We start from the raw sequence: 27,056 nt of genomic DNA on the forward strand, positions 1-27,056 counted from the left end.
CCTTACGGCAGCACCCAGCTGGCAAAGCCCCCCTCTCCAGGGCATACCTTCAAGTATTTCAATTATAACTAACCTTTACTGAGCTCCAGATGAACTCACCGAATTCTCCTGATGGCTCTATGAGACATCTAATTTATAGATGGAGAAACTGAGGCTCAGAGAGGGCAATTAACTTCCCCAAGGTTGCACAGCCAGTAAGAGGCAGAGCAGAGATTTGAATTCATCTGGTGCCAGAACTGAAGTCTCCTCCAGATTAGACATGCGCCTTCCCTTTTCCTTCCCCTCAAAGGAGCTGGATTCCAGACCATTCAGCAGTTCCAGTGTTCATTCATTCATTCTTTCTCACGTTCATTCATTTATTAAGTCATTCAAGTGACTTAATATCAATATTCCTGAGCTCAGGTTCGGTGCCAGGGGTAGGCTGATCCTGTCTGTCCCCCACACTGCGTGCCCACATCTGCCACACTCTCAGGACTCCAGCCCGAGAACCTGAACTCCATTTATTACAAAAGACTGGGTTTATCACATTGTACTATGAACAGCCACAACCCCTGCCCGACCCCTGAGGCCCAGAGAGGCAGCCTGGGTGGAGGTCCCAACAGCCCTCCTTTGACACCCGCTCCCCCTGCAAGAAGGTCCTGGGTTGGGGGGGGCACCTAGAGTGGGCCTCAGAGTGGTCCTGTGTCTATAAAACCAAATGGGTCCAAGGACCCCAGGCATATATATATATATATATTATATATATATATATATATATATATATATATATAAAACATAGGCCATGGCTTCCCTTTCACAGAGTGTAGGTAAGGTGGGACCACTGATGCCCACTGTGGGAGAGAAGGAAGTCATCTGTGGCAGGGACCGTGGTCTGCTCCCAGAGCGAGCACAGGTAGCTGCATCAGTTCAAGTGGCTGGTCAGCCTGGGCACCCGGGGGCCCGGGCTGCTGGCCAGTCCTGCCCAGCCCTGGGAGCTCTAGGCCACCTGGATCTGCAGGTCCTCATCCTCGTCCAGGTCACTGGCTCCGTCCCCCGCCTCCTCGGCGCCAAAGCGAGCACTGCGGATCTTTCCAAAGAGGGGGGCATTCTGCTGCTGCCTGCGGAGCCTGTGGGGCGGGGTGACAGGCGGGTCAGGGGTGAGCCTCATCAGCTGGTGCTGACAGCAGCTAAGCCGCCCCTAGCGCTTCCCTGCTGCGAGGCACCAGACTGGGCCTTTTACAAACATTACCTCACCTCACTTCATCCTCCCAGAAGCCCCTGAAATGAGGGAGGTGCTTCTGTCACCCCCATTTTACAGACAAGGAAACTGAGGCACAAAGCAGTTGAGTAATTTGCCCGAAGTCCCACAGACAGCAGTGAGAGGTGTTCGGCTCTGAACTGGCTGGCTGGCTCTGGAGTGGGCCAGGGGCTCAGAGAGGTGAAGCAGCAGGCTCAAGGTCATGCTGCTGGGATTCAAACCCAAGCCCACAGGGAGAGAGTTTGGGGGTGTGGGTTCTGAGTCCCCTACATCCTTAATGTCAGCGAGAAAGCGCTCCACCCTAGTTCTTCCCCACATTAAAATTCCTAAAGCCAAAATGTATGAGGCAAACTTCCCTCTAAGAAGAGGTGGTGGAGGAAATGCCCATCCCCCCTCTCCCCTGGCTCCCCTGCACCCCACCCCCAGCGGAGTAGCCGCCCAGGCTGCATCTTACTGGAAGGCATGAATTATTAACACGGCAGGGAGGGGCACAGGCGGGGGCCTCCATTACTGCACTGTGATTTAGTGAGCTGTCCCCGGCACATTAAAGCACAAAAAGTTGGGAAATAAAATAAGGCAGCGGTCCCGGGCAGCCCCGCCCTCCCTGATGGAAGCACTTGAGAGGCTGGGCAGAGTCTGCCTGCCCATTCTGGGAGTTTATGGCTCCCAGAGAATGTGGCCAAGACTGCGGGAGAGCCCTGAGGCTAGGCGGCCTTTGGAGGGGTGTGTGCTGGGTGGGGCTGGGGGTGGGGTGGGGGTGGGCAGAGCTGGCCAGACACTGAGCCTGACCTGGACTCATGCCTGGGCCCCTGAACAACACTTGACAGGCAGCATCCCAGGCAGCTGGGGAAACTGAGCCTCGGCTGGCCAGGGCACACAGCTGACAGGTCTGGCTCCACAGCTTGTACTCTTAGCCACAGAAACTCAGCACACACAGTACATGCTCTGTAAATGAGGGCTCAGGTGGCAGATGGCGGGGGGTGATCTGGCCTGACCACCCACTAGCTGTGTAGCTGTGGAAGGACTTACCCTCTTGTGCCTTAGTTTCCTCGTCTGCCAGCCCCCTAGGAAAAAAATCTTTCCCTTTCCTTCTCTCATAGGAGCATGATCCTTACAGCACAATATCTGACCCAAATACAAAAGCTCCACAACTATTTAGCATTTATTATGTGCCAGGTACTTTTATAAGCATAGATCAGCTCATTTAACTCCCACAACCAGGAGGTAATAAAAACTGTTATCAGGCCCATTTAACAGATGAGCAAACTCCGACCAAGAGAGGTCAAGTAAGTGGCCCAAAATGACACGGCTACTAAGTGCAGAGCCAGAATTCCCAACCACCCAGGCAGCCTGCTGCAGAGCCTGGGCTCTGTCTATTCCATGAAATAAGAAGATGTAGGTAAGGGCCTGCCCCAGGCGCGGCACAGGAAGAATCAGTCTCAGGTGGGGGCTTCTGAAATGGGGAGGGGCTGGGACTAGATATTATCTGTCATCTCATGTCTCTGAGGGGGAGTCGAGGGAGAGAGCCATTCACAGGGTGTTGTGATGGAGAGGGAGGCAGGGGAGGGACGCAGAGTGTGCTGGGTGGGTCCCCCAGACCTTCTGGTCCTCCCTCACTGGGGCTGATGGGTCCTGTCTACAGATGAGGGGGTCGGGGCTGCCATCAAAGCCGGGGCTCCTCCGTGGTTCCCTGCCCTCCAGTCCTTCAGGATCACCCCCGCCTGCTCGTTCTTCTTATCAAAGACTCCCCAGACCCACTGGCCCTCCCTGCTGCCCCACGTTGGGCCTGACCTCTTTGGCCGCCCCTCCTATCCTCTGGACACATGACACAATTCCAAGGCTCCCAGCTGGTCTTACTTCCTGCACTCCCTTCCCTGGTTTCCTGGCCCTGGCCCTTCCTGCCTGGAGGGGACAGGATTCTGGCCCCAGGACGTCCAGATCTCTTCCTTCTCTGTCTTCCCCACTAGCCCCACTCAGGGCTCCAACCCTGACCCCTGACCCTTGGCTTCCCTCGGCTGGAAGCTCCTCTGCCCTGTTTCTGTGCCCCAGCCAGGAGTCCTCCCCCGGAGGGGCTGCACGCTGGGCCCACCTGGACTGCACGTGCTCCAGCTGCACTTGCAGGTTCTCGCTTTGCTCCGTCTGCTCGTCCAGTGACCGCTGCAGCTTACGCGCCTGGTTGTGGGCCTCGTCCAACTGGGGGGTGAGCAGGGCCAAGAGCATGGGAGTCACCTTGGGCTGGGCCAGCCTGCCCTGCCATCTGCTTAGGACCAGCCACTCCTGCTGTTCCTCTGTGGGAATGACCTTCCCCAAGAGCAATTCCTGTCGCTCCTTTGAGGCCTAGACCAAGGCCCACCTCCTCCAGGGAAACATCCCTTTCGCTTCTCTTCTTTCCTGTTGCCCCTCCCTTCCAAATCTACCCATCCTCTAACGCCCCAAGCTACCGATCCATCCATCAACCCACCTACCCTACGAATCTGTCCATCTGACCACTCATCTATGGAAATATCCATCTGCTCATGGAGATACCCACCTACCCACTCACCGTTCATTAATCTCTTCAGACACCCATTCACCCTACCCTTGTGTCCTCCCATCCGTCTGTCCTTCTTTCCCTCTCCATTCATTCTTCCACCCACTGACCCAGTCAGCTGTCTGTCCGTCTTTCCACTATCCCCTCAGTCATCCATCTTTCCATATATCCATCCATCATCCATCCATCCACCCATCTATCTACCTATCCATCCATCCATCCAACCAATCACCCATCAGACATCTGTTGTTACAACTCATCCATCTATCCTCTCTCCCTCTCCCATCCATCTGTCCACCTATTCCCTCATCCATCTGTTCATCCATCCATGGAGTTATCCTTCTGTCCTTCTATTTAACCAACTCCATATCCACCCACTCATCCATCCATTAATCTATTCAACCACTTATCCACCTTGTCTGTCCATTTTTCTTCCCATCCTCCTACTCACACACCATCTGTCACCCACCCACCTGCTCTATCCTGCCTGGGTCCCTCTTGAGAGTCAGGCTTGTGCCAGGGGACCCAGCATGGACCGACATGGGAGGGCCCTGCAGCCCCACTCCCACCTCCCCCAGCTGAGGTCTGCAGGCTGTGCTTTGGGCCCCAGCAGGCGCTCACCTCGTCCTCAGCCTGGGCCAGCTCCTTCTTGAGCTCCTCCACCCGCAGCCGCAGCTTCTTCACCTCTGCCTCGTGCTGTTCCACCCGCCGGTTGGCGTGTGCCAGCTCCGCCACCTTCTCCTGGAATTGCTTCTTCAGCTTGCTGTGCACATGCTTCAGGTCTGCCAGCTCCTGCAGGGGAGCAGAGATTGGGGGAGGGCTCGTGCGAGGGAGTTCCATGAGGTCAGGCAGTTCTAGGGGTGCCGGTGTCTCTCTTGCCCGGAATCTCTCCACCTGCTGTCTAAAATACCAGTACGAGAGCTGGCTGAGCAGCTGGAGGCTAGAGGTGCCATCTAGTGAGGTGAGAAGGCACGCGGGGCAATGAGGGAAGAGGTGGGTGGAACTGGTGGCTCCATTCTGGACATGTAACTCTGGGGCGCCTGCTGGAGAAGACATGGAGGTGTCCAGCAGCCTACTTGAGCTGAGTCATGTTTTCTGGGGAGGGGTGAAGTCGGGACTCTTTGGTGTGTAAATGGCATTAAAGCCCTGGGTCTGGAGATGAGCTAAGCTGGGGAGTGGGTGTCGGAAGAAAAGAGATCAGAAGCCAGAGTGGCTGGGAAGAGGATGAGCAGCCAGGAGAGGAGCTGCCCACCCCTGAGCTCTGTGATTTCTCTGAGCCTCAGTTTTCACATCCATGAAATGGGGACAGGCACTACCTAAAGGTCTCTTGAATCCATCCTCTTTGTTCCATCTCCACCAACCTCAGCCTGGTCCTGGCCTCCATCATCTCCCGCTGCCCCAGGAAACGGCAACAGACTCCCCACCGGCTTGCCTTCCTATCCGCCTTCCACACAGCAGCCAGTGAGCGCTCAGAACCGCAACCTGCTTGCACCTACCTCTTACTCTTCAAAGGTGGCCCTGAGCTCCTGTCTCACCTACCACGTCTTTCTTGCCCACTGCCCTCCAGCCACACCGGCCTCCCTGCTCCTCCAAAGCTCCATGTCCCTGTCACCACGGGACGTTCATTCACAGTATTTCCGAATTCTCTCCCGGAATCAGTTCACTACCAGTCAACACCTGCTTTCCCTTGAGACCTGGGCTCAAACTTCACTGCCTCAGGGAAGTCTCCCCATGACCAGGGCCTAAGCCAGGTCCCCTGGTATTCCCTCTTTCCTCTTCCCGCCCAGCCACGGAGCTGTGTGACCAGCGTGAGTGTGTGAGGGAGGGAAAAACACCTGCATCCCCCTGAGCCACCAGCTCCATGAGGGGGGGCCACGTCCCTCCTGTCTGTTCACTGCTGTTTCCCCAGCACCTAGAACAAGGCGTACACACTGTGCTCAGTAAACATTTGTTGGGTTAATAAAAGGGCTGTTGAGAGGATTAAGTGATATCATGGGCAAAAAGCACCGGCACAGGGCCTGGCCCACAGTGGTGCCCCATAAATGCAGCTACTATGATATCACTGAGCCTGGCCCACAGTGGTGCCCCATAAATGCAGCTACCATGATATCACTGAGCCTGGCCCACAGTGGTGCCCCATAAATGCAGCTACTATGATATCACTGAGCCTGGCCCACAGTGGGCGCCCGGCAGGAGCCGCGGCTGGGGCGATTACCACCTCTGTCCGTAGTTGTTACTTCAACGGTCCCTGGCCCCCTGCGGGTTGGAGCTGGACACCCAGGAGGCGCTCTGCCCCAGCCCTGGCCGCGCCACCCACTGCCCCACCTTGTTCTTCTCGAAGAGCGCGGCCTGGCTGGCCCGCAGGTCGCAGTCCAGCGTGCTGGCTGTCTGCCGCCGTCGCCGGGCCAGCGCCTCCTCCAGGTCCCCGACCTGTGCCCGCAGCTTCTTGTTCTCACGCTCTAGGCCCAGCTTCTCTGTCTCCAGCCGCTCACGGCGACCCCACTCGGCTGCGTTCTCCGCCTGCAGCCGCTCCATCTGCAACAGGGCAGGACAGGGGGAGGGGTCCACAGGGAGGGGGCACGGAAGGCCAGAGCTGGAGGCTCCCCCTCCACACCTCCTCCTGCAGCCGTTTTTTTGGCTCCAGGAAGCAGGTCCAGCTGCAGCGGCTATAATTAACACGGGCTTATTTCACGGTGTGCAGGATGTGAGGGCACTTCTAGTCTCTGTGTGGGAGAGAGGCCCACCCCCTGCAGATTGGAGCACCCTCGGGGTGTGGCTGGCTCCCCCTTAGTGTACAGGCCTGGTTCCTGCCCTCTTCTATGTGAATGACTGATGGTGGCAGGGCCCCTGGTCCCCCGAGCCCCAGGCGCTCCCAGTGGCCTCACCTCGCCCCTCAGCTCCGCCATCTTCCTGTCCATGCTGGAGCGTGCACCCAGCTCGTCCTCCAGGTCTTCGGACATGCGGCCCAGCTCGTCCTGGTGGGCCTCCTTCAGGATGCTGAGCTGCATGATACAGCACAGCCTGGTTAGGTGAGGACCACCAGCCCTGGGGGTGGGCACTGGTGCAGAAGGGCTCAGCAAGGAGCCTGGGGTGGTGCCCAAATGGGCCACCGGGTATCTAGAACAGACCCCGAATTTGACCACTTCTGCCTCTTCCAACATCTCTCACCTCCTACCTCATTACCATCTAGCCTCCCAGTGTCCACTCTTGCCCCCCCACCTCCCCAGTCAACCCACTTTCCACAACAATAGCCTAGGCGGAGCTTTTAAAAAATATAAACCCAGCGGAATTCCCTAGCGGTCCAGTGGTTAGGACTCGGGCGCTTCCACTGCAGGGGGCTCCGATTCAATCCCCACTTGGGGAACTAAGATCCTGCAAGCTATGCGGTGTGGCCAAAAAATAAATAAAAACAAAAAAGATAAACCCAATCATATCTCCATTCCCAGGTTCCTTAAGATAAAAACTGACGGATTTCCCTGGTGGCGCAGTGGTTAAGAATCTGCCTGCCAATGCAGGGGACATGGGTTCGAGCCCTGGTCTGGGAAGATCTCACATGCTGCAACTACTGAACCCACGTGCCACAACTACTGAGCCTGCGCTCTAGAGCCCGCCAGCCACAACTACTGAGCCCGCGTGCCACAACTACTGAAGCCCGTGCGCCTAGAGACCGTGCTCTGCAACAAGAGAAACCACCGCAATGAGAAGCCCGCGGACTGCAACAAAGAGTAGCCCCCGCTCGCCGCAACTAGAGGGAGCCCGCGTGCAGCAACGAAGACCCAATGCAGCCAAAATAAATAAATAAATAATAAAATTTAAAAAAAAAAAAAAAGATAAAAACTGACCCCTCCCTATGGTCCCCTAAAGCCCTGCACGACTGGACCCCTACCTGTCTCCCCTCGACCGCATCTCCCACCTCTCTCCCTTGAGCTCTCTGTGCTCTGGGCACCTCGGCCTCCTCTCTAGTCCTCAAATACACAAGTTCCTGTCCACTGCAGGCTTCACATGTGTGGTTCCCTCTGCCTGGTGCCCCCGTTCCGAGGTATCTTGAAGGGCTGACTTTTCTCATTCTCAGGTCTTGGCCTAAATGCTCCCTCCTCAGGGAGGCCTCTCCTGTCCTCCCTGCCTAGAAGGGGTACTTCTCCACCCCCCTGTCCCCCCAAGAATGTGAGCGCGGGAGGACAGACAGCATGTCTGTCTGCCCGCCTCCGTATCCCTGTATGGCCTGGGCCCAGGGCAGTGAACACTGGCTGAACGCACCCAGTGGATCTGAATCCGGGTCTGCCTGTGGGTGTGGGGTTGGTCACATGAGAATCGCCTGGGGTGCTTTTAAAATAGTGCAGATTCACTGTTGTACAGCAGGGAAAACTGCCAGATGAATGCTCTTTGCAATGGCATGGATGAGCCTTAAATATGGAATGTTGAGGGAAGAAAGCCTGATACAAATGAGAATCTTTATAATTATGTATCTGTAAATCTGCACAGTTGTGTCTTACTCACTTTTCTTCAAAAGATTACACAATTTGAAAAGATTAAAATGACAGATTCTTGGACCCAACCCCCAAAGATGCTGACTCAGGAGGATGAGGGTGACGTCTGGGAAGCTCTATTTTAGGAGATTCCTTAAAGAGATTCTACTTAAAGACCGGTTTTCCAGGACAGTTTCAGGCTCTGAGGTCTGTGAACCTCCCGCCTTCTGGAAAAGCAGGGATCCAGCCCAGCTTTCCGTGGGTGGCTGCGCCCCCTGGTGGCCATCAGGGCCTGCACAGGAAGCAGTAAGCGAAGCCCAGCCTGACCCCTGCCTGTCCTGAGTCCCCCGACTGCAGTGGTGGAATCCCCTCTCTGCCAGCTGGGGCCTCAATTTCCTCATTTGTAAGATGGGGACATCAGGACCCAGATTTCTTGACTGCTGTGAGGCTCCAGCGAGATTTCGCACCATGTGCCCAGTGAACGTCCAGACTCCTCCCCTTCATCTTGGTCTACAAGGCCTATGGGATTTAGCTCCCCTTGCAATCTCATCTCTCACTTACTATCCTCCAGCCACACTGGCCTCTATTTCCTGAACACACTAGGCTTGTTCTGGCCTCAGGACCTTTGCATTTGCTGTACCTTCTGCCAGGAACTCTGCCCCTATCTCTTCTCAAGGGTGGCTTCTTCTAATCCCTTTAGGTCTTGCCTCAAATGTCACCCTCTTAGAGAGGCCTTTCTATGACCCACCACCTCATTTCTCTTGATTGTGTTTTGACTCCTTCACAGCTTCTGAATTTATCTACCTGCTTACTGTTGGTCTCCCTCACCACGGCCCCCGCTAAGGTGAGCTCCTGAAGGTAAGGACATTGCCTGCCCCAGTACTCAGAACACCGCATGGCACATGGCTGGTGCTTGACAGTGAATGAATGAATTCCCTTCTTTCTTCCATTCCCTCTGCTGAAATTCGACAGTGCAGCACTGCTTCCTCCAGGAAGCCCCCGTGGTCTCCAGGACTCACTTGCTTGAGCATCTCCTGCTTGGTCTTGCTCAGCTCCTCATACTTGATCTTCCACTGGCTGAGCTCCCCCTCCAGCTTCTCAATGTTCCTGCTCAGTGCCATTTTATCCCTGGGTAGGGGAGAGGGAGGGATAAATAGGGGTGAGTCCACTGGGGCCCTCTGCTGAGTCCTCCTATGTAGTCTGCACCTGTCAATCCCACGTCCAAAGTGCTTGCCTCTGCATTCAAGGCCCTGGCACCCCACTCTGCGGCAGGCACCCTGGTTTTGCATTTCTTCTGGAGCTCCACCCTCTGCACAGCTACAGGTGCCCAGCTCCCAGTGTGGAGTGACCAGGTCTCCAGGGCACTGGGCCCTGGGCTCATCTGCCAAATGAGACCCCCATTTCTTCCTATCTGTTTTATGTAGGCTTGGTTTGAACACACAGCTTTGCAGTTAGACAAGCTGGAAAACACTGTCCAGTGACTCTCTGAAGGACGGGTCCCCTCTTGTCATCATCACTGGGTGGCAGTCCCATGTGTTCTCATGACCCCCACCCTGCACTCTGTCCTGAACGTGAAGGAGGCACTGTGGGTAACAAGCATGGGGTCTGGCCCCAGCACACAGTGCTTTACGACCAACCCCACACCGTGCTGGTCTCCTATTCTGAAGTCTAGTATTTCTTTACATTTCAGTTTGTACAATAGGTTGATTTTTGTTTGTTTTGCTTAAACAGAAATGTATTGTCTCATAGTTCTGGAGGCTCCAAGTCTAAGACCAAGGTGTTGGCAGGGTTGGTTCCACGTGAGCGGTGTGAGAGGAAATCTGTTCTATGCCTCTCCCCTGGCTTCTGGTGGTTTGCTGGCAATTTCTGGTGTTCCTTGGCTTACAGAAGCATCACCCTGATCTCTGCCTCTATCTTCACAGGGGCATTATGTTGATTTTTAAAAGACTTCTGTGTGTAGTTAAGTTAAACTATCTTTGTATTTAATTTCTGGACAGAAAAGAGGGTGTTACAAAATATTCATCATAATCAGGCTTGTGCCCCGATCAAGGTAACTGGCGACCTCCACGTCCTAAATCCACTGCTCAGTGCTCAGTCCTCTTCCTACTTGACTAGCTGATCACCCTCTCCTCTGTGACACAGTTTCTCCTGCTTTCTCTGCCCCCCACTGGCTCCCTTCTCCTGTCTCCTTTGCTGCTTCCCTCTTCTTCTAAACTTGGTCAGCTTCAGGGCCCCATCCTCTGGCCACCTCCCTATCCACTCTCACCCCAGCTCACGGCTTTCAGTATCATCTATTTGCCGATGACTCTTGCATTTTTACCTCCAGCCCAGACCCGTCTCACAAACTCCAGATTCATTCATGTCCCCAACTGCTTCCGTGCCATCTCAAACTCAACACGTCCAAAGCCAAATTCCCAGCTGCAACCCCCCAATCTCCCTATCCCTTCTTCCCTGCTTTTATTTTTGCCCACGGCACTCTCCCCCCATGAAGGCAGGGATTTCTGGTCTTACTGATGGCTGTATCCTCACTGCCGAGCAGAGCCTGACCCCGATGCCCAACACGTATTATTTGAATTAATAACAATAAAAAAAACCCTCACACTGTGTCCTTGGGCAGAGCACCACTGTTCTAAAGCCCCAAGACTGAAACAGTACCATTCCGCTTCAGTGAATCCCACCTTCTGAGACACGGATTTCATTCTGTGATTCTGAGGACGCCCTGGCGTGGCCTGGCCCGGCCCCCGCCCCTGCCTGCCTCCCGGGACTTACTCTCGCTCCTTGAGCAGCACCTTCTGGGACTCATCCAGCCGTAGCCGCAGGGCAGTCAACTTGGAGGCGTCCTCCTCGATGGTGGCGGTGTCCTCCCAGGGCAGTCGGCTGCGCTCCTGGCGGCCCGAGCTGCCCCGTGAGGCCCCGGCCCCTAGGCTGCGTGCCTCCCAGCAGCCCTCGGGCTCCTCTGGTCTGCTCTTCAGCAGGCCCTCCACCAGCTCCAGCTCCTGTGGGGTCCAAGGTGGAGGCTGGGTCAGTGGTCGCTGAATCCTCACCCTCTTGGCCTTCATCGTGGCCTCTCCTAGGCCCAGGGTCTGGCATCAGCTTGGTGGGTAACCTTGGGCAAGTCACACAGTCCTTCTGGACCCCAGTTTTCTCTCTGCTGCCTGCTTCTCCACCCCTGGAGAGGGAGGGACACACCCTCCCCCTGCACTGCCTGGAAGTGCACACAGAGTCAGCCACTAAGGTTCCCTGAATCCTGGAGGAGTCCCCAGAATAGGTGGTAAGCTCCCTGTCAGTGGAACTATGCAAACATTTGGTGGGACACTGGTGTGAATGAATGTAGAAGCAGGGATTCCTACAACGAATAAGGACTAGATTCCCTCAAAAGGAATTCCCACTCGAAGATCCCGTTTTTCAGGTGCAAACACCTGAAACATGATAAGTGGGTGTGCTGAGGAAGGGGGGTGGCCTCTGAGAGCAGAACCAGCTCCCAGATAGGAAGCAGTGAGGGATTATTAACTCAACTCTGAGGCCTCTTCCTCCCTGCCAGGCTCCCCTTCCCCTCTGCCCTTGTCTGCCCCCTGGCCTGCCTCTGACTACAGACCCAAGATGCCCATGGCCTCTGTTACAGCCTGGCTTTTCCCACAGCCTTTCCAGATGAGTCTGGGCCAGCCCCTTCCCTGACTGGCCCTTGGTTTTCCTATCCAGACTGGGACAGTGGCCCTGAGGCCTCCCTGAGTGAGATTCTACTCCTCTTGTATCTCAGACTGTCTGGGTGGGGGCCTCTCATGCCACCTGGTCCAAAGCTCCAATTCACAAATGAGGAAACAGGGAGGGAAGAAGGGACTTGCTGTGGGTCACAGAGGACACGGCTGGGTTGGAGAGCAAACTCAGACTGCAACTCCAGAGCTCCCACCGCTGGTACCTGCCACCCCCTCGACTGTGACTGATAACCAGAAGAAGGAGAGAACAGGAATAGTGCCGTGAGGCTGGTTGGTATACAGGGGCTCTCATTCCCTGTCCCGAAGAAAAGCAATGAACCCCAATTGCAAACACCATGCAGGCCTGGGGAGGAGGGGCTTCAGCCACCAGGAGGCAGCAGTGCCCACTCTAGCCCACAGGCAGGAGAGGAGAGGGGCAGCCAAGAATCTTAGCTAGAGGAGCTGGCCTGCCTGGGGACGGAGCTGGGAGCAACCTGAGGCTGGACTCTGTCCCTAGATGGCCTTCTGGTGACACGCCTGCTGGTTCAGGGGAGGCTGCCCTCCACACACACCATTAATATTCCAGATGTACTGACTATTATCACCATGGGCTCTGGAGTTCACCTGGGGTCAACTCCCAGTGACTCTAGTCACCAGCTGGGAGCCATTGGTACTTAACCTCTCAACGCCTCAGTGTTCTCGTTTGTAAAGGAAATACTTCCTGGGGTTGCTCTGAGAATTAACCAGACAATGCACACGCAGAGCCTAGCGCCCTGTGGAGGTGCCCATCGAACCATGGATGCCATTTCCCAGACTCACCAGGCACTCTCAGCCTCTAGGTTTTTGCACAGAATTTCCATCACCTGGAATGCATTCCTGCACTTTTCACAGCCAATTCCTCTGCATTCTCCTAGTCTCAGCTTCAATGGAATGCTTTCCTGCACTTTTCACAGCCAATTCCTCCGCATTCTCCTAGTCTCAGCTTAAACGGAATGCTTTCCTGCACTTTTCACAGCCAATTCCTCCGCATTCTCCTAGTCTCAGCTTAAACGGAATGCTTTCCTGCACTTTTCACAGCCAATTCCTCCGCATTCTCCTAGTCTCAGCTTCGATGGAATGCTTCCAGAAGAGCTTCTGTGCAGCCCCCTCCTCAAAGCCTGGATCTGGGACCTCCTCTGTGCTCCCATTGCCCTGATAACCCCCCACCCCTCAGCTTTGACTGACACCTCTTATAAATGTTTCTCCCTTCCCCTAAATTCAAATTGAACGAATGAATGGATTCAGCTCTGCTACTAATGGATGTCTTCCAGGTAAGTGCTTAGAACCTGCTCTTGCTCAAAGAGGATGATTTCTTGGTTCTGTTGGCTACTCAGGTGTGGGAGTGGAGGGACCGCCAGAACCGGGGACTCTCTGCTCTGGGGGCGGTCTCTGGAAGGGAGGTAACCTGGGGTCCTGCAGTGCAGAGCCCGACCCCCCGAAGGAGTGAAACCTCCCTGCAGGCCCGGCCCTTACCACCCCTCTTTCTGAGACAGGCGGCCACCTCTTCTGCCCGAGTCAATCAGCCCCTCCCACTTCTAAACTCCAGCGCGAAGGCCCCGCCCAGCAGCCCCGCCCCCCCCGCCCCCCCCCCCCCCGCGCCGCGCACCTGGCTGGCCTGGGGTCTCTCCGACCCGACGTCGCGCACTGGCTCCTGCTCCCTCTCTGGCTCGGTCTCGGGACCGTCAGGCGTCCTGTCCGTGACCCCCCGGGCGCCCCGCAGCCGCGCCAGCTCGCGGCCCCGCGCCTCGCACTCGCCCTGCGCCTCCTGGCGCTCGCGCCGCGCGCCCGCCAGCTCCTTGGTGAGCGCGTCGAGACGCTGGCGCAGCTGGCGCACCTCCTCGCGCGCGCGGTTGCGCTCGGCGCGCACCTTGCTCCACTTCTCGCGCCAGTTGGCCGTGCAGTCCGACCACCAGCGCATGGTCTTCTCCATCTGCGCCGCCCGCGCGCGAGCCTCCTCCAGCTCCCGCAGCCGCAGCTCCTCACGGCTCTCCCAGTCCCCGTCGGCCAGCAGCGCGGGCGCCGGCGGCAGCGGCAGAGCGGGAGGTGGCCCGGGCGAGGGCGTGCCGCTCGGCGGCGTGGGCGGCAGCGAGTCGGCCGGCCCCATGCGCTCGGGCGACGGGCTGCCCAAGATGGTCAGGAGGCTACCTTTGGACAGCTGCGGGGACTCGGCCAGCCGGGGGCTCGGCCCGTGGCTCATGGTGTGGCCGCGGGGGCGGGCAGGCTCGCGGGCCCTGGGCTGGAACTCCCAGACTCAGAGGCGTCGCGGGGCGCGCACGGCGGACGCGATACCACTGTGCATGATGGCCACTGCTACCCGCTGCTCTCCCGGCCACGGGGCGGGGGACGCCTCCTCCAACCTGTGGGAGAACACAACCATTATTAGGAGGTGACTACCATCCGTCCATATTCTTAAGCTCAGCCATGGGAAGGGAGTAACCGGCAGAGGGAACAGCATGGGCAAAGGTGGGAGGAGTGAAAATGGTCACCTCCAGAAACCCCAGTGAGGCTGGAATGGTGAGCAAGGGCCTGCAACCGCTTCCTCACTGGCCTCCAGACTCCCCCCCTTGAGTCCCTTCACCCTGCAGCAGCCGCAGCTGACCTGAAACCTTGATCTGCTGTCCCTCATCTTCAGGTCCCATCTCATACAGTGAATGGCTTATACTATTCTCTCTCCACCCGGAATGCTGCATGCTTCCATGCTGGCCCTGCCGCCAGGAGTCCCCTCCCAGCCTCTTCCTGCACTGGGCTAACGCTTCTCATCCTTAAAACTTATCTGAGATATCACCTTCTTCAAGAAGTTTTCCCGGACCCCCTCAGGCCAGGTGGTCAGCCCCAGCCCGTGTCTCCACTAGCCAATCTCACTGTACCACTTATCTGTGTCCCTGTGTGCTCCCCATCCTGACCCCAGGCTGTGAGTTTGCTGAGGGCAGGGGCTGGCTCCTGGTCTTTGTCCCAGCACGTGATGACAATGACAGTGACATTTATGGAGGGCCAGGCACCATGGCTATGTGAACTATCCTCTCAACAGACTTGGGGGAAATTATAGACATTTACTGAAGAGGAAAGGGAGGCTCAGCAAAGTTAAGCCCTGGAGTTAATCCAGATACAGCATCCAGAAGTCCAAATGCAAACACTGGTGCAGGTTTGGTGAATACCTGCACGCACTGGTGGTACGACAGAAATAAGCCGGTGTCTAGATGGTGGCGGTGCGGTGTGGTGAGGTGCCCCCCATGCCTGCCGCTGAGCTCTGCTGTTCATGGGCCACGTCCCCTTTAAAATAAGTGAGACACGTGCCCTTCTCTATCCCCAACCTGCCACACTCTCCCTCCATGTGGCTTTGTGCTGACCACCAGGAGCAGCCCCTCAGGGCATCTCGTACTTCCTTCCCCATTCAGCTGGGCCTGTCCCACAGATCCTCACCCCGGCCCCTAAGGCCCTGCCCTGATTGCCATCTCTTCCTTTTTACAGGGACCCATCAGGGCACTGCTGGTGGGGCTCTCAGCAACCCGGAACAGTGTCCCAACACTGTCTGGCCAACGCTCTGTGTCCCCTCTTCACCCTCCTCCGGCCTCTAAGCCCCTCACTCTTGGCAGGTGATCTAATGTCAGAGTTCACAGTGAAAAGAGAAGCTGTAAGGCTGGCACTCCCTCCCTGTCGTGCCCCAAGCCCCACGGCCCCCTCCTCTCTGCCCCTAAGAGGATAGAAGGGCTCTCCCTCCTTGGGTCAAAGGTCCCCCCACATCCAGCTTCTCCCACCCCTGCCAATGATCCCTCTCCAGGGGGCCTCTCCACCTGCTGAAGTCTCTCCTGGCACTTTCACCTCACTTCTCTGTCTCCTCCCTTTCAAGGCCCATCCAGAGTGGTCCACACTTGCTGTCTCCGCCCTGTCCACCTCCCTCTCTCTCTCTTATCAGGCCTTGCCAGGCTGGCTTCCAGCTCCCCTGCCCCACCCACTGGGCACAGCTCAGCCCTCACAGGTGTGCCCTCTCTAGCTCTGGGCACCTTCCATCCCTCCTTTCTTGCATTGCTCTCTCCCAGGATGTTCTCCGGGTTTTCCTCCTCTTCTCCAGCTGTTCCCCATCAGCTTCCCTGGAGTGCGGGTGCCATCCAGTCCTCGCCCCCTTCTCCTCTCTGGCTGCCCCTGCCTGATCCATCTCACCATGTCCTCAATAACCCCGAATCTCTCTCTCCACACCGGGCTGCCCTCCAGAACCGCCCACACCACCAGCATGTCCCTCAGACAACTCAGACTCAGCTTGGTCGGATGGGATTCACTGTCTCCACTCTCCCCACTACTGGATCCTCCTTCTGATGTCCCCTCTGGGAGAAGAGCATTTCCTTACTCCTTCATGCTGTGGGGAACATCCTGGAATCTGCTTTATCCCCGCCTCCAAGTCAGATCAGTCTGTCTGATCTGTCTACACATCACGTGGATCTATCCACCTTCTTCCTCCTCAGCCACTAACCTGTCAAGGCCACCACCATCATCTCCCACCTGGGAGACTGCAGCCACCGCCCTCCCTGCCCCTTCCCCCTGCCCCCTTTTGTCTTCTTCAAATCCATTCTCAAGAGCGGCAGCTAGAGTGAGTTTTTAAAAACACAAACCTGGGACTTCTCTGGTGGTGCAGTGGTTAAGAATCTGCTGCCAATGCGGGGGACACGGGTTCGAGCCCTGGTCCGGGAAGATCCCACACGCCGCGGACCAACTAAGCCCGTGCGCCACGACTACTGAGCCTCTGCTCTAGAGCCCGTGAGTCACAACTACTGAGCCCACATGCCGCAACTACTGCAGCTGGCGTGCCTAGAGCCCATGCTCCGCAACAAGAGAAGCCACCGCAATGAGAAGCCCATGCAGCAACGAAGACCCAACGTATCCAAAAATAAATAAATAAATTTATTAAAAAAAATAAAAACACAAACCTGATCATGCCAGTGGCCGCAACCTTTCTCATTACCAATAGCTGTGACCTCTCTCAAGAGTCAGTTCCAAGCTCACTCCCTTTAGGGCTCCAACACCAAAAATTCTTCAGTCTCCAAAGGAGCTACAGCCTACCGATCGCCCCACCTGTTCACTGTCCCCACCGCCCACCCTGTCCCTTCTCTCCTTGCTACGTGCCATGGTCGCAACCTCGTCCTCGCAAACGCCCTGAGCGCCCCAGCTGTCTCACCTGTTCTTGTCTCTCCAGGCGACGCCAACCCTGGTCGCCTCCACCGCTCTGCCTGCTCCTGCCTTCACCCGTATAACCAGGCATCGCAGGTTTTACACCACTGTGTGGACCAGTGTCAGTTTCAATCCATGACCATCAGTGTCATAGTTCCTCAGTGATCCTCCTCCATTTCTCTAGTGCATTTGCTGTTTGTTTACTGTCTGCCTTCACCAGGCGCCAGCTCTAGGCCCAGCTCTGTCACCAACCTCATGTAAACCACTGCCCCATACTGGGCCTCAGTTTCTCCGCCTGTAGAACTGGGGTGAGGGGTGAGGGAGGCCAGCGCTTCTAGATCAAGGAGTCTTTCAGATTCACCTGGACACTTGCTTAAAATGCAGTTCCTGGGCCTCACCCCCCAAGAGAATCATGTTCAGTAGGTGTGGGGCTGGGAATTTGCATTTTAATCATCCAAGTTTGGGACATATGAGTAACTGGTGATGCCTTGTCACCACCCATAGTTCCAGACACACAAACATGCATGTCTCAACCCCAGTAACACCTGCACAAAGTTATGCACACAGACACAGCCATACAGACCTAGGTTTCAGGTCCCTGTACACCCCTGACTCCCCAAGGGATCCCTGGAAGGCTGAGTGCCCACTGTGACTCAGTCTCTCCAACTGTGCAATGAGGTGGCTGGCCTAGATTCCATGTGCATTCACAGACATGTGCACACCCAGACACACATCTGTAGACACACAAGCAATCCCATACATGTAAATATAGATACAGAGACACGGGCAGACACACACACACTCAGAGATGGCCCCATATGCACACACAACTATATGTATGCACAGACACGCTCACTTGTAGATACAGCGTTACAGACACACCTGAAGACATATACGTGCCCACAATGATGGACACACAGAGACATGCAAAGATACATATTCATCCCTAAGACAAGCATATACACACGAACACATACACGGACACTCACACTCCTCCTCGCCCCATTTTCCTGGCCCAGCTCCACATGGAGAAGCTCTTGGAAAAGAAAAACAATGTGAGAGCCTACGGGGGAGGGGAAGGAGGCAGGAAATACAGTGCCAGCCCGGCAGGCAGCCCCGCCAGCCCCACCAGAGCTGTGCTGGGAACGGGGGAGGGGGAGTGGTGAGGAGGGGGTGCTCAGGGCCGGGCCCCTGTCTGCTGGGCCCGTCCTGCAGCCCCTAAACTGAGAGGGTGGCGGGGGGGGCTACTGCCACATCCTCTCTGACACTCTGGGAGCTGCCAGGCCTGGCATGGGGCTTGGCAGGGAGGGGTGGCCCACTCCTTCCAGGAATCCCAAGCCTGTCGCGCAGGGGCAGGGCAGGCGCCACCCCGGCCCCTAATGGCTTCCAGGCGCCCACACTAAAGGCAGGGGTGGGCTCCAGACTCAGCTCCTGTTCCCCTCCTGGGGGCTGGCGGTAGGGAGCAGTGGGGACAGAGGGGCTCTGAACAGCCCCCCCGCCTTTCCTCCTGCAGGCCCAGGGTCCCCTGAAGGGTGTGTGTGCGCACACATGTAAAGGCATGGGGGTGGGAGCCCAAGGTCGGTTTTCTGGAGAAGCCCACCCCCAGTACACCAGGAGCCCTGCACACACACTTAAGGGCAGCTAGACTCTGCCCAGCAACGCCTCCCCTCACCCCTACCCCCACCCCACTCACATAACACAGCCTTGGGGACACGGACGGACGGACGGACACACACACACACACACACACACACACACACATACACCCAAGCCCTGGTAACGTACACACTCACCGAGAGTCGATGCCACACGGAGGTTCAGCTTGCAGTTGTAGAGACAGGCTCCAGCTGCCCTACCCTGCCTGCCCTTCCCCACCAGCCTCAGCGCCTTCTTCCCCAGGGGTGTGCAGATATGTGTGGGGTGGCCTCCTGATTCCTGCAGGGTGTCACCACCTCCCAAGGATTAGGTGGAGGAGGGACCAGCCTCCACAGGCCCAGAGAGCCTTTCCCACCCACCCTCCCCTCTCTTGCCTCCCACCAGCCAGACGGGTCTATTCCTGCTTGAATCCTCAGGGTTTCTGCTCAGGCTGTTCCCCCACTTGGGATGTCCCCCTCAGCCTCTGAAACCCCACCCACGCTTCAAGCTCAGTTCCACCACCTCCAGAAAACGCCTTGGCCTCCCCAGCCCCGCTCTCTGCCGGGGAGCAGAGCCCCATAACCTTCCGCAGCCAGACCTGGCCAGCTGCCCTCTCTCTTCTTGCAGTCCAGGCTTCCCCCAACCCAGGTAGGACACTTGTGCCACCCAGAGCCACTAGGACAGGCCCTGCATACAACATATGCTCCAAGTTGGCTGGTGGGGTGGAGAGCAGAAGGCTGAACCATGGCTTCACATCCCCTGAGCTGGGCAGCGGAGCCACGTGGGACTCAGAGCTCCTGAACCCCACCCCTGCAGCCATCCTCACTGCTCCAGGCAGCGGCTGGCCACTCATAGGACAGAAACAATAATGTTTTGATCCGATATTTGCCTCAGGCTAGGCCCTCTTCAGCCCTGTCTACACAGAGTGACCAGTGGTTCCTGCTGCTCATGGACCTGTTTGGAATGTTTGTTTCTCCTTTCTTTCTCCAGCTGCAAACTCCTACGCATCCTTTAAGACCTACTTTGGGATACCTCTCCTCTGGGTAGCCTTCCCTGACCTTGTACACAGAGTATGTTAGTGCTCCCAAAGCACTGGCACCTCCCTGTTCTTCAGCAATTGCCACACTGTGAAGTCCACAAGGGCATCTTGGTCTTGCTGGCTGTCAGCACAGGGCCCAGATGCTGCATAAATGCTTCCCAGGTTGATGGATGGAAAAGGAACAGTTAAGGGTTGCCTATAACCTGGGAGGGTTGAGCCATCCTAAGGATCAGGAGTCACTCTGTGGCCAGGCTCTGAGACAGGTAGGTGTCAGAATCTGTCTGAGGCCAAGGTCACAGTGAGAAGTCATCTCATGGCCAGGTCAAGGATCAGGCATCTTACCTGAGGAAGCCTGACTCACAGGGGGACAACTTTGTGTTTTGTCCTTAGCATGTTTAGATGACTCATATCTAGTCAGAAGAGTAAGCAATGCTGAGGCCTAGATGGGGCCCAGTTTAGGGGATTGGGGCCGGTGCGCCTGGTGGCCCTACTCTTCCCTCCAGCTCAGAAACCCTCTATGTTCTCCCAGAACCTTTCAGGTGGGGCTCTGGGGCTGGTCTGTGGCCACAGGCCTGGCTGTGGGCAGGGAGCAGAGCCCGGCAGGAAACCACAAAGGACGGCCTGATTGGATAAGTGCAGGGTCCAAGGCTGGTCAGCCCACAAAGTGTGGGCGCCTGTCCCTCTGACCTGCTGCCCACGCTCCAGTCACTGGACCTCCAGGAGAGGACTGAGAAGGAGGGAGGAAGGTAAGCTGAGCCTGCAGGTTGAACCGGAGCCCGAGGGGATAGCCACCCCTGGCCTGTTCCCAGGTACCCCCATCTCATATCCAGGAGCCACAGATATCCTAAATCACCGATCAGAACTCCCTTCTTTATAAATGGGCCAACTGAGACCCAGAGGTACAGCTACTGGTCCACATCCACATAGAGGACCAGCAGCAAAGTAGGGCTGGGGGTGGGGCGCTAGTATGCTGGAACGGGATGCCTCCTCTCCTGGGTCGTGATCACCTGAGGGGCAAGATGCCCCTGGGACCACCTACACAATGGGGTCCTCAGTCATCAGGCCAAGTGGCCAAGCATAGCTGGGAGAGGATGGGAGCCTTTCATGGGGGCAGGCCCCTGCCCCGGGCCTCTGAGCAACTCCTTGAACTATTCACTCTTGTACAGCAGACTTCCCACGAGTCTCATCTCTGCCTCTGTTATGCTGTGTGCTATCTGCAAGTCCGTGCCCTCTCTGAGGCTGTTTCCTTACTTGTAGGATGGGGAGAGGCACTAACAAGATACCTAAAAGCTTTGTCCAACAAGTGGGAAAAATCTGCGCCAATACGAACTAATCCAAGCTCCACAACAGCCCTACATAACCGACACTTAAGACGGAAAAACTGAAGCTCCGGATGGGGAACGGGCTTGCTGGACACCAGTCGTTCGTACAATCAGAACGGTGAGGCAACCGAGGCCCAGTCCCTTCTCCTCGCACTGAGCCGTCGTTCCACCTGCCCCAACTCCTTCCAGAAATTCCCCTTCTGCCCTCCCACGACCACGAGAGACGCCTTAGACCTCACTTCCTTGCCCCCTCCCCAGCCTCCCAGCTCACGGTAGCGGCGGGCTGAGGGAGGAGGGTCTCCTGGCCCCTCGAGACGCGGTCCCGCCCACCCCACCACGCGGTCCCTCATTGGCAGCCGCCGCAGGCCTAGGGCAGCGGCGTCGCGCTCCGATTGGCCCGCGCTGCCTGTCCATCCCACACTCGCCATGGTGACCACGTTGGGTCCCCCGGGAGAGTTCCAAATTCCGCCCCCGCCCGCTGGCGCCCCCCTCCCGTCCGGTCCCGGCCCGCTGCATTCCGAGGGCGGCCCTGCCTTACCCCCAACTCCCGCAGCCCCTTCACTCCCGAGGCCCGGGCCCCAGGAGGTGGGGGAACCCGGGGAGGGGGCTAGGAAGTTCTGCTCCGAGTCTGGGGGTTGCTGCGGACGCGAGAGCCCCAGTGCTCTCCTCTCCTCCAACACGCCCCCAAGTTAACCCCTTCCCTCCCGCGGAAGGTTCGCGGCCTGGAGGGAGTTCCCGGGAAGCTGTGGCTTTCGGTCTCCTGCATTGGCGGCCCCGCTCACCTCGGCCGGGGACCCGCGGGCTCCGGACGTCCGACCCGCCGCGGATGGGCGGAGCGGGCACGGGGCTTGCTGCGGTCGCCGCCGGGAGGGCCGAGGGAGGGCCGCGGAGTCTCCTCCTCCCTCCCGGGGGGAGGGGAGGGAGAGGAGTCGGCGGGGCGGGGGCGGGGGCGGTGGGGCCCCGGCGGGTTGCGGACTGGCTCTGACCCTGGCCCTCCTAGTTGGTGGGGTGGGGGACCCAAACCTAACTTTGGGGCGAGGGGCGCGGGCCGAGCCGGCGGGATCAGCACAGAGCGTGCCGGACCCCGACATAGGCCCCACCGCAGCATGGGGGCCGAGAGTTGGGGGGGGGGGGAGGAAGGCATGGTCTGGGGGCGCCCGCGGGGCTCGGCTTTCCCGCCTCAGGTTTCTCCTTGCACCAATGACATGCTAGGCGCCCAGCAGCAGAAGTGGGCACCGGCTGTCCCGGGCTCAGCAGGTGGAGCGTGTTTACTAAGTGTTCACTTTTGTTACCTGCATTCTTCCCAGTGCCAGCTCTGCCACCGAGTGGACGTGGAGCAGCAAGTCCCTGCCCCTCATCGGGCCTCAGTTTTCCCTTTGTACAACAGAAGGGTTGGCCAGAGTAACCTCGCGCGTGTTGGGAAGTGTGATGGGGCACTTGGCCCGCCGGGCGGAGGTTTTCTCGGATGTGCCAGGATACTTCCTGCGAAGGGTAGGGCCGCAGCTGACGGGGTGGTCCCGGGCAGTTACCTTCTGGGGCCCTTGCGTGCGCTTTGCCACTTTGGAGCTTCCTCCCTTGGGAGTGGGTGTCTTCGGTTTTGGCGAGAGGGGGAGGCGGGCGCCTGGCGGCCCTGTTCTTACCACATCCTGTCCGCCGGAAGGCCGCTGAGGTGAATCCGTCTAAAAAGAGGACCAGAAGTTCAGAGAGGTAGTGGAGGGAAACTTGCTGTATTGGGACTTTACATGGGAAAAGAAACTAAAAATGAAGAAGATAAATTAGTTTAAACCGATAATTAACAATAGAGGCATATCTCTTTTTATTGCCCTTCACAAGATGTTTTGTTTTGTTTTAACAGATTGAAGGTTTGTGGCAACCCTGTCTAGAGCGAGTCTATTGGCACCAACAGCATGTGCTTACTTCGTGTCTCTGTGTCACCGTTTGATAACCCTCAAAATATTTCAAACCTTCCACCAGCAAAAAGGTTATGACTTGCTGAAAGCTCAGATGATGGTTAGCATTTTTTAGCAATAAAGATTTTTAAGTTAAAAAGTTTTTTTTAGACATAATGCTATTGAACACTTACTAGACTACACTATAGTGTAAGCATAACTTTTACATGCACTGGGAAACCAAAAAAATTTGTGTGACTCGAATATTGCAATATTTGATTTACTGTGGTGGCTTGGAACCGAACCTGAAATATCTCCAAGGTATGCCTGTATTTAGATTATGATTGCAATCATGCATGCATTAGAATGAACAAAGTATTGGCTCTTTGCAGCAGGAGGATCATTTTTTGCAGAAGTATTTGGGGTTTCACTCCCAAGGCTCACTATGAATCCTTTGATAGTCAAACAATTCTCTCTGGAAGTTCTTGGTCATTTCTCTTACAGAAGTTCCCCTCCTCTGTGGTCAGTTGCTGCTCCATTTCCACGGCATCACTTCCATCAACTTCATGAAATCTCACGCTTTTTGCAAGATTTGCAGTTTCACTCATAACCATTTGCTTTGTATTTGCGTGGTTAAATGTTAATAGCATCTGACAATCAGCTAGGGACTGATTTTGGTGGGGATATGTGGTGGTTGAGAGGGAACTAACCTGTAAATGTTGCAGTGGCTGGCCTTTGCTTACTGTGTGTACTTTGGACCTGAGAGATTCAGATATTGAGTACTCAGAGGACTGGAACATCCCCATTTTAAACTTGGGGAAATGCTCATTGAGGCTCTTGGCTCAGGCTTACCCAAAGTTTCACAGCCAGTAAGGACAGCCATGGACCAAGAGTCTAGAGTTCTTTTTTTTTTTTTTTTTTTTTTTTAATATTTTATTTATTTATTTATTTATTTATGGCTGTGTTGGGTCTTCGTTTCTGTGTGAGGGCTTTCTCCAGTTGCAGCAAGTGGGGGCCATTCTTCATCGCAGTGCGCGGGCCTCTCACTATCACGGCCTCTCTTGTTGCGGAGCACAGGCTCCAGACGCGCAGGCTCAGTAATTGTGGCTCACGGGCTCAGTCGCTCCGCGGCATGTGGGATCCTCCCAGACCAGGGCTCGAACCCGTGTCCCCTGCATTGGCAGGCAGAGTCTCAACCACTGCGCCACCAGGGAAGCCCGAGTCTAGAGTTCTTTACCAGAGTTTCTGGAGGTAGGGATACAGATAGTGAAGGTGGAGGAGGCTGAGTTGATGATGAAAAATCAGGTGTCTTGTTTTCTATGTCCAATAGAAGGTTGAAGAATGAAAATCAAAAGGACAGAAGGCAGTGGTAGAAAGAGGTTAGAGACAATTTAGTTTTACATGGACGCTTCTCCTGGTTGCCACCAGGATTGAGAAAGACTGAAAAGTAAATGACTTTTTCGTGGTCTGACTCATTAGTTTATCTAATGGCCTGTCTGGGGTGCCACTTACTGCCCTCTCACAGATCACCAGTGGGAGCAGCCCCCATGTGGAGAGACACTTCACTAGGGCTGGGGTGTGGCTCTCCCAGGCTGGGGAGTGGGAAGTGGCTTGCCTTCCTGCCTGCCAGGGGGACTGAACAAGGACCTGACACGCCTCCTAAAGCGGAAGCATCTGGAATGTTTTATAGGGGAATTGGAGTCAGGGAAGGCTTCCCAGAGTAGGCAGGACTGGGCCCTAAGGGATGGAGAGGAGCTAGCGTGCCACCCAGGTGTGTGTGTGTCAGAGCGGAACAGAGCAGGGAGATGGGGATGAACATGGCAAGCACATCCCGAACTGGGTGGAAGTAGAAGTTGGATGGGGCTAGACCATGAAAACAATGGGAGACACTGCTGGCTTTTGAGCTGGGGAGTGTCTTGGCAGTGAGTTCCAGGATCTGGAGGGCAGGGCTATGTAACTGGCACCCCCAATTGAGGCGGCGCATAGTAAGGCTAGCACAGATCCAGGATGGAAAATAGAGGGGCTTTTCGGGTGAGCAGGGCTTCCTCCTGGGCCCTGAGAGCAGCTGCTGGTGTTGTAACCCTAGAGGTGGCAGGAGACCTCGGAAAGGAAGGAAGGGCCTAGAGCTCAAGGGCTGCATCATGGCTGCAGAAAACCAAAGTGTGGAGGAGGGCAAGAGTTTGTCCAAGTCACCCAGCAGGAGTGTGGCCCAGGGGTCAGGACACAGGCACACGGGTGTCCCTGCAAAGTCTCTGCACTGCAGCTGGGGTGGGCCTGCGCCTCCCCGAAATCTCCCTGCCCTGCAAGGAGCAGCTGCCCGCCTTTCCTGCACAGAGGCCACCTGAGCTACCTGTGGGCTGTGCTTGAGCAGATACAGCAAGGCCTCCAGTGTTGGGGCAGAGAAGAGGGAGACCATGTTGGGACCTGCCTCTTTCTCCCTGTTGCTGCACCCCCATCACAGCTGTGGGGGTAGAAAAGCACATTCCTGAGTCAGAATTTTCCCAGGGAGCCTGGCTGGGGCCCTGGCAAGAGAGAGCACCCTGTCCCCCCAGCAACACAAACAGACACGTCCCCCTGTTGCTTAGGGTTCTGTGGAGGAGGAGACTGATGTAGGACAGGCTGGTCCAGACCCCTGGCTCAAGGAGAAGCCGGCTAGCCTTCCAGCCTCACAGTTCTGGCCATGTTTTCTGAGCTCTGCTCCCAGTGAGGCCTTTCTCCAAAGGGCTCTGCACTGGGTAACTCTGGGCCAGGCCCTTGTCCTCCCCAGGCCTCAGGCACCCCATCTGTGAAAACTGAGGGCTTCACGGAGCACTTCTGGTGACTCTGCAGCATTACCCTTGATAAGCCCTACACTACCCCATTTCCGTCACTTGCCCAAAGTTACCCAGCCAGGAAATGGTGGGCCTGGGATTTGAACCCAGGCAGCGTGAGCCAGCCCTTGCCTGAGGTCCTTGCCATCATCCATCTCGTTGATCGTCAGGTCAGGCAGGGATCATTCTCCCTTTCCTACACAAGGGGAAACTGAGGCCAAGAAAGGTGAGGTCTCTTGCCCAAGGGCACAGAGCTGAGTGGGTCTTGGACCCCGCTGGGTGCCACATTGGCCAGCCCTCCTCCCTCTCCCCGATGAAGCCCAGCATCTCTGCAAATGTGCAGCTGCCGCAGGAAGTGCTGCAGGCCCTGAGGGAAGGAACAAATAGGCTTCTTCTAGTGAAAGAAGAAGGGAAGTGGGAGCGTGCGGTGCAGCTGTTGGGTGAAGAGAGCAGAGAGAAGTGCAGGGGCAGGAGGTCGCCCGCCCGCAGCACAGAGGTCCCCAACTTCCCCTTCTTCGTGCAGAAGGCGGCGGGACGGCGGTGAGACAACAACAGCTGCACAGGTCAGCCCCTCGGTCTGGGTCTCTCCATGCCTCCCTCCCCCCAGATTCTGTCCTTACCCTTGGGTTCCCTAGCAGGCACTGGGCACGCCCCTGCCTGAGTGGTTGCTGTACTGGTGACATCCGCGGAGCCGCAAGGTGGGGACTCACCTTCATTCCCTTCACCAGTTCCTGGGGCCCTGATGACAACCCCAAATCTCAGGAATGTACAGATCTATGTTTTTGAAAAAAGGCATTTACATTAAGGAGTGGTTGGGTGCTGGGTTCAAATATTTATCCTCCCCACCTCCCTGCCCCATGTGGCCTGGGGCAAGTTATTGAACTTTGCTTTTCTGGACCTGAGTTTCCTCATCTGTAAAATGGGGCTAGTCCAGTAACCTGCACCTCAGGTGACATGGGTGAGGGCCTGGCACAGAGTTTATGTTGGGCAAATCAGAGCAGGTGCGGTTCCTCTGAGTGACCTGGAAGGGAGCCTGGGGACAGTGTGTCTCAGGCAAAGGCTCTGGACCTGGCTGGGTCACAGACCCCCTGTTGGGTGCTGGTGGAGCCTCCTTTTCCCTGCCTGTGAAATGGGGCTGATAATGGCACCTGTCAGGACTTCCCTGCAGAGACCACAGGTTCACTTTTCACCCAGGCCAGGGGGGAGGCCGGAAGTGGGGACTCCAGCCTGTTGTTGC

At 56.5% G+C, this 27,056-nt stretch overlaps 2 protein-coding genes across 8 annotated transcripts in view; one reads left to right on the forward strand and one right to left on the reverse strand.

Moving 5' to 3' along the window:
- Positions 1 to 485: 485 nt before the first annotated feature.
- CCDC102A (coiled-coil domain containing 102A) lies at positions 486 to 21,983 on the reverse strand. 3 transcript variants are annotated; one of them, XM_059904060.1, is made up of 9 exons: positions 21,903 to 21,983; positions 13,571 to 14,321; positions 11,003 to 11,229; positions 9,253 to 9,361; positions 6,653 to 6,769; positions 6,093 to 6,302; positions 4,389 to 4,559; positions 3,327 to 3,430; positions 486 to 1,106 (listed from the first exon to the last, which is right to left on the reverse strand). In XM_059904060.1, exons 2-9 carry the CDS (start codon positions 14,159 to 14,161, stop codon positions 977 to 979), a joined length of 1,659 nt encoding a protein of 552 aa, XP_059760043.1. In that variant the 5' UTR covers positions 14,162 to 14,321; positions 21,903 to 21,983; the 3' UTR covers positions 486 to 976. The 3 variants fall into 3 exon arrangements, with proteins under 3 accessions (XP_059760043.1, XP_059760044.1, XP_059760042.1); XM_059904061.1 differs by lacking the exon at positions 21,903 to 21,983 and adding an exon at positions 21,659 to 21,887; XM_059904059.1 differs by lacking the exon at positions 21,903 to 21,983 and adding an exon at positions 18,918 to 19,105.
- The window catches only part of ADGRG5 (adhesion G protein-coupled receptor G5), a 31,041-nt gene continuing 25,167 nt past the window's right edge, over positions 21,183 to 27,056 (forward strand). For 2 of the 5 annotated variants that reach the window (XM_059904062.1, XM_059904066.1), the window contains exons 1-3: positions 22,310 to 22,611; positions 22,976 to 23,130; positions 26,343 to 26,382. The gene's annotated coding sequence lies outside the window, so the exon portion shown is untranslated. Of the gene's footprint in view, positions 21,239 to 21,625; positions 21,706 to 22,309; positions 22,612 to 22,975; positions 23,131 to 26,342; positions 26,383 to 27,056 lie in introns of those variants that run through there. The other 3 variants (XM_059904064.1, XM_059904065.1, XM_059904063.1) reach the window with 3 other exon arrangements.

This window comes from Balaenoptera ricei, chromosome 19 (genome assembly GCF_028023285.1).
Source record: "Balaenoptera ricei isolate mBalRic1 chromosome 19, mBalRic1.hap2, whole genome shotgun sequence".
NCBI classification, from domain to species: Eukaryota; Metazoa; Chordata; class Mammalia; order Artiodactyla; family Balaenopteridae; genus Balaenoptera; species Balaenoptera ricei.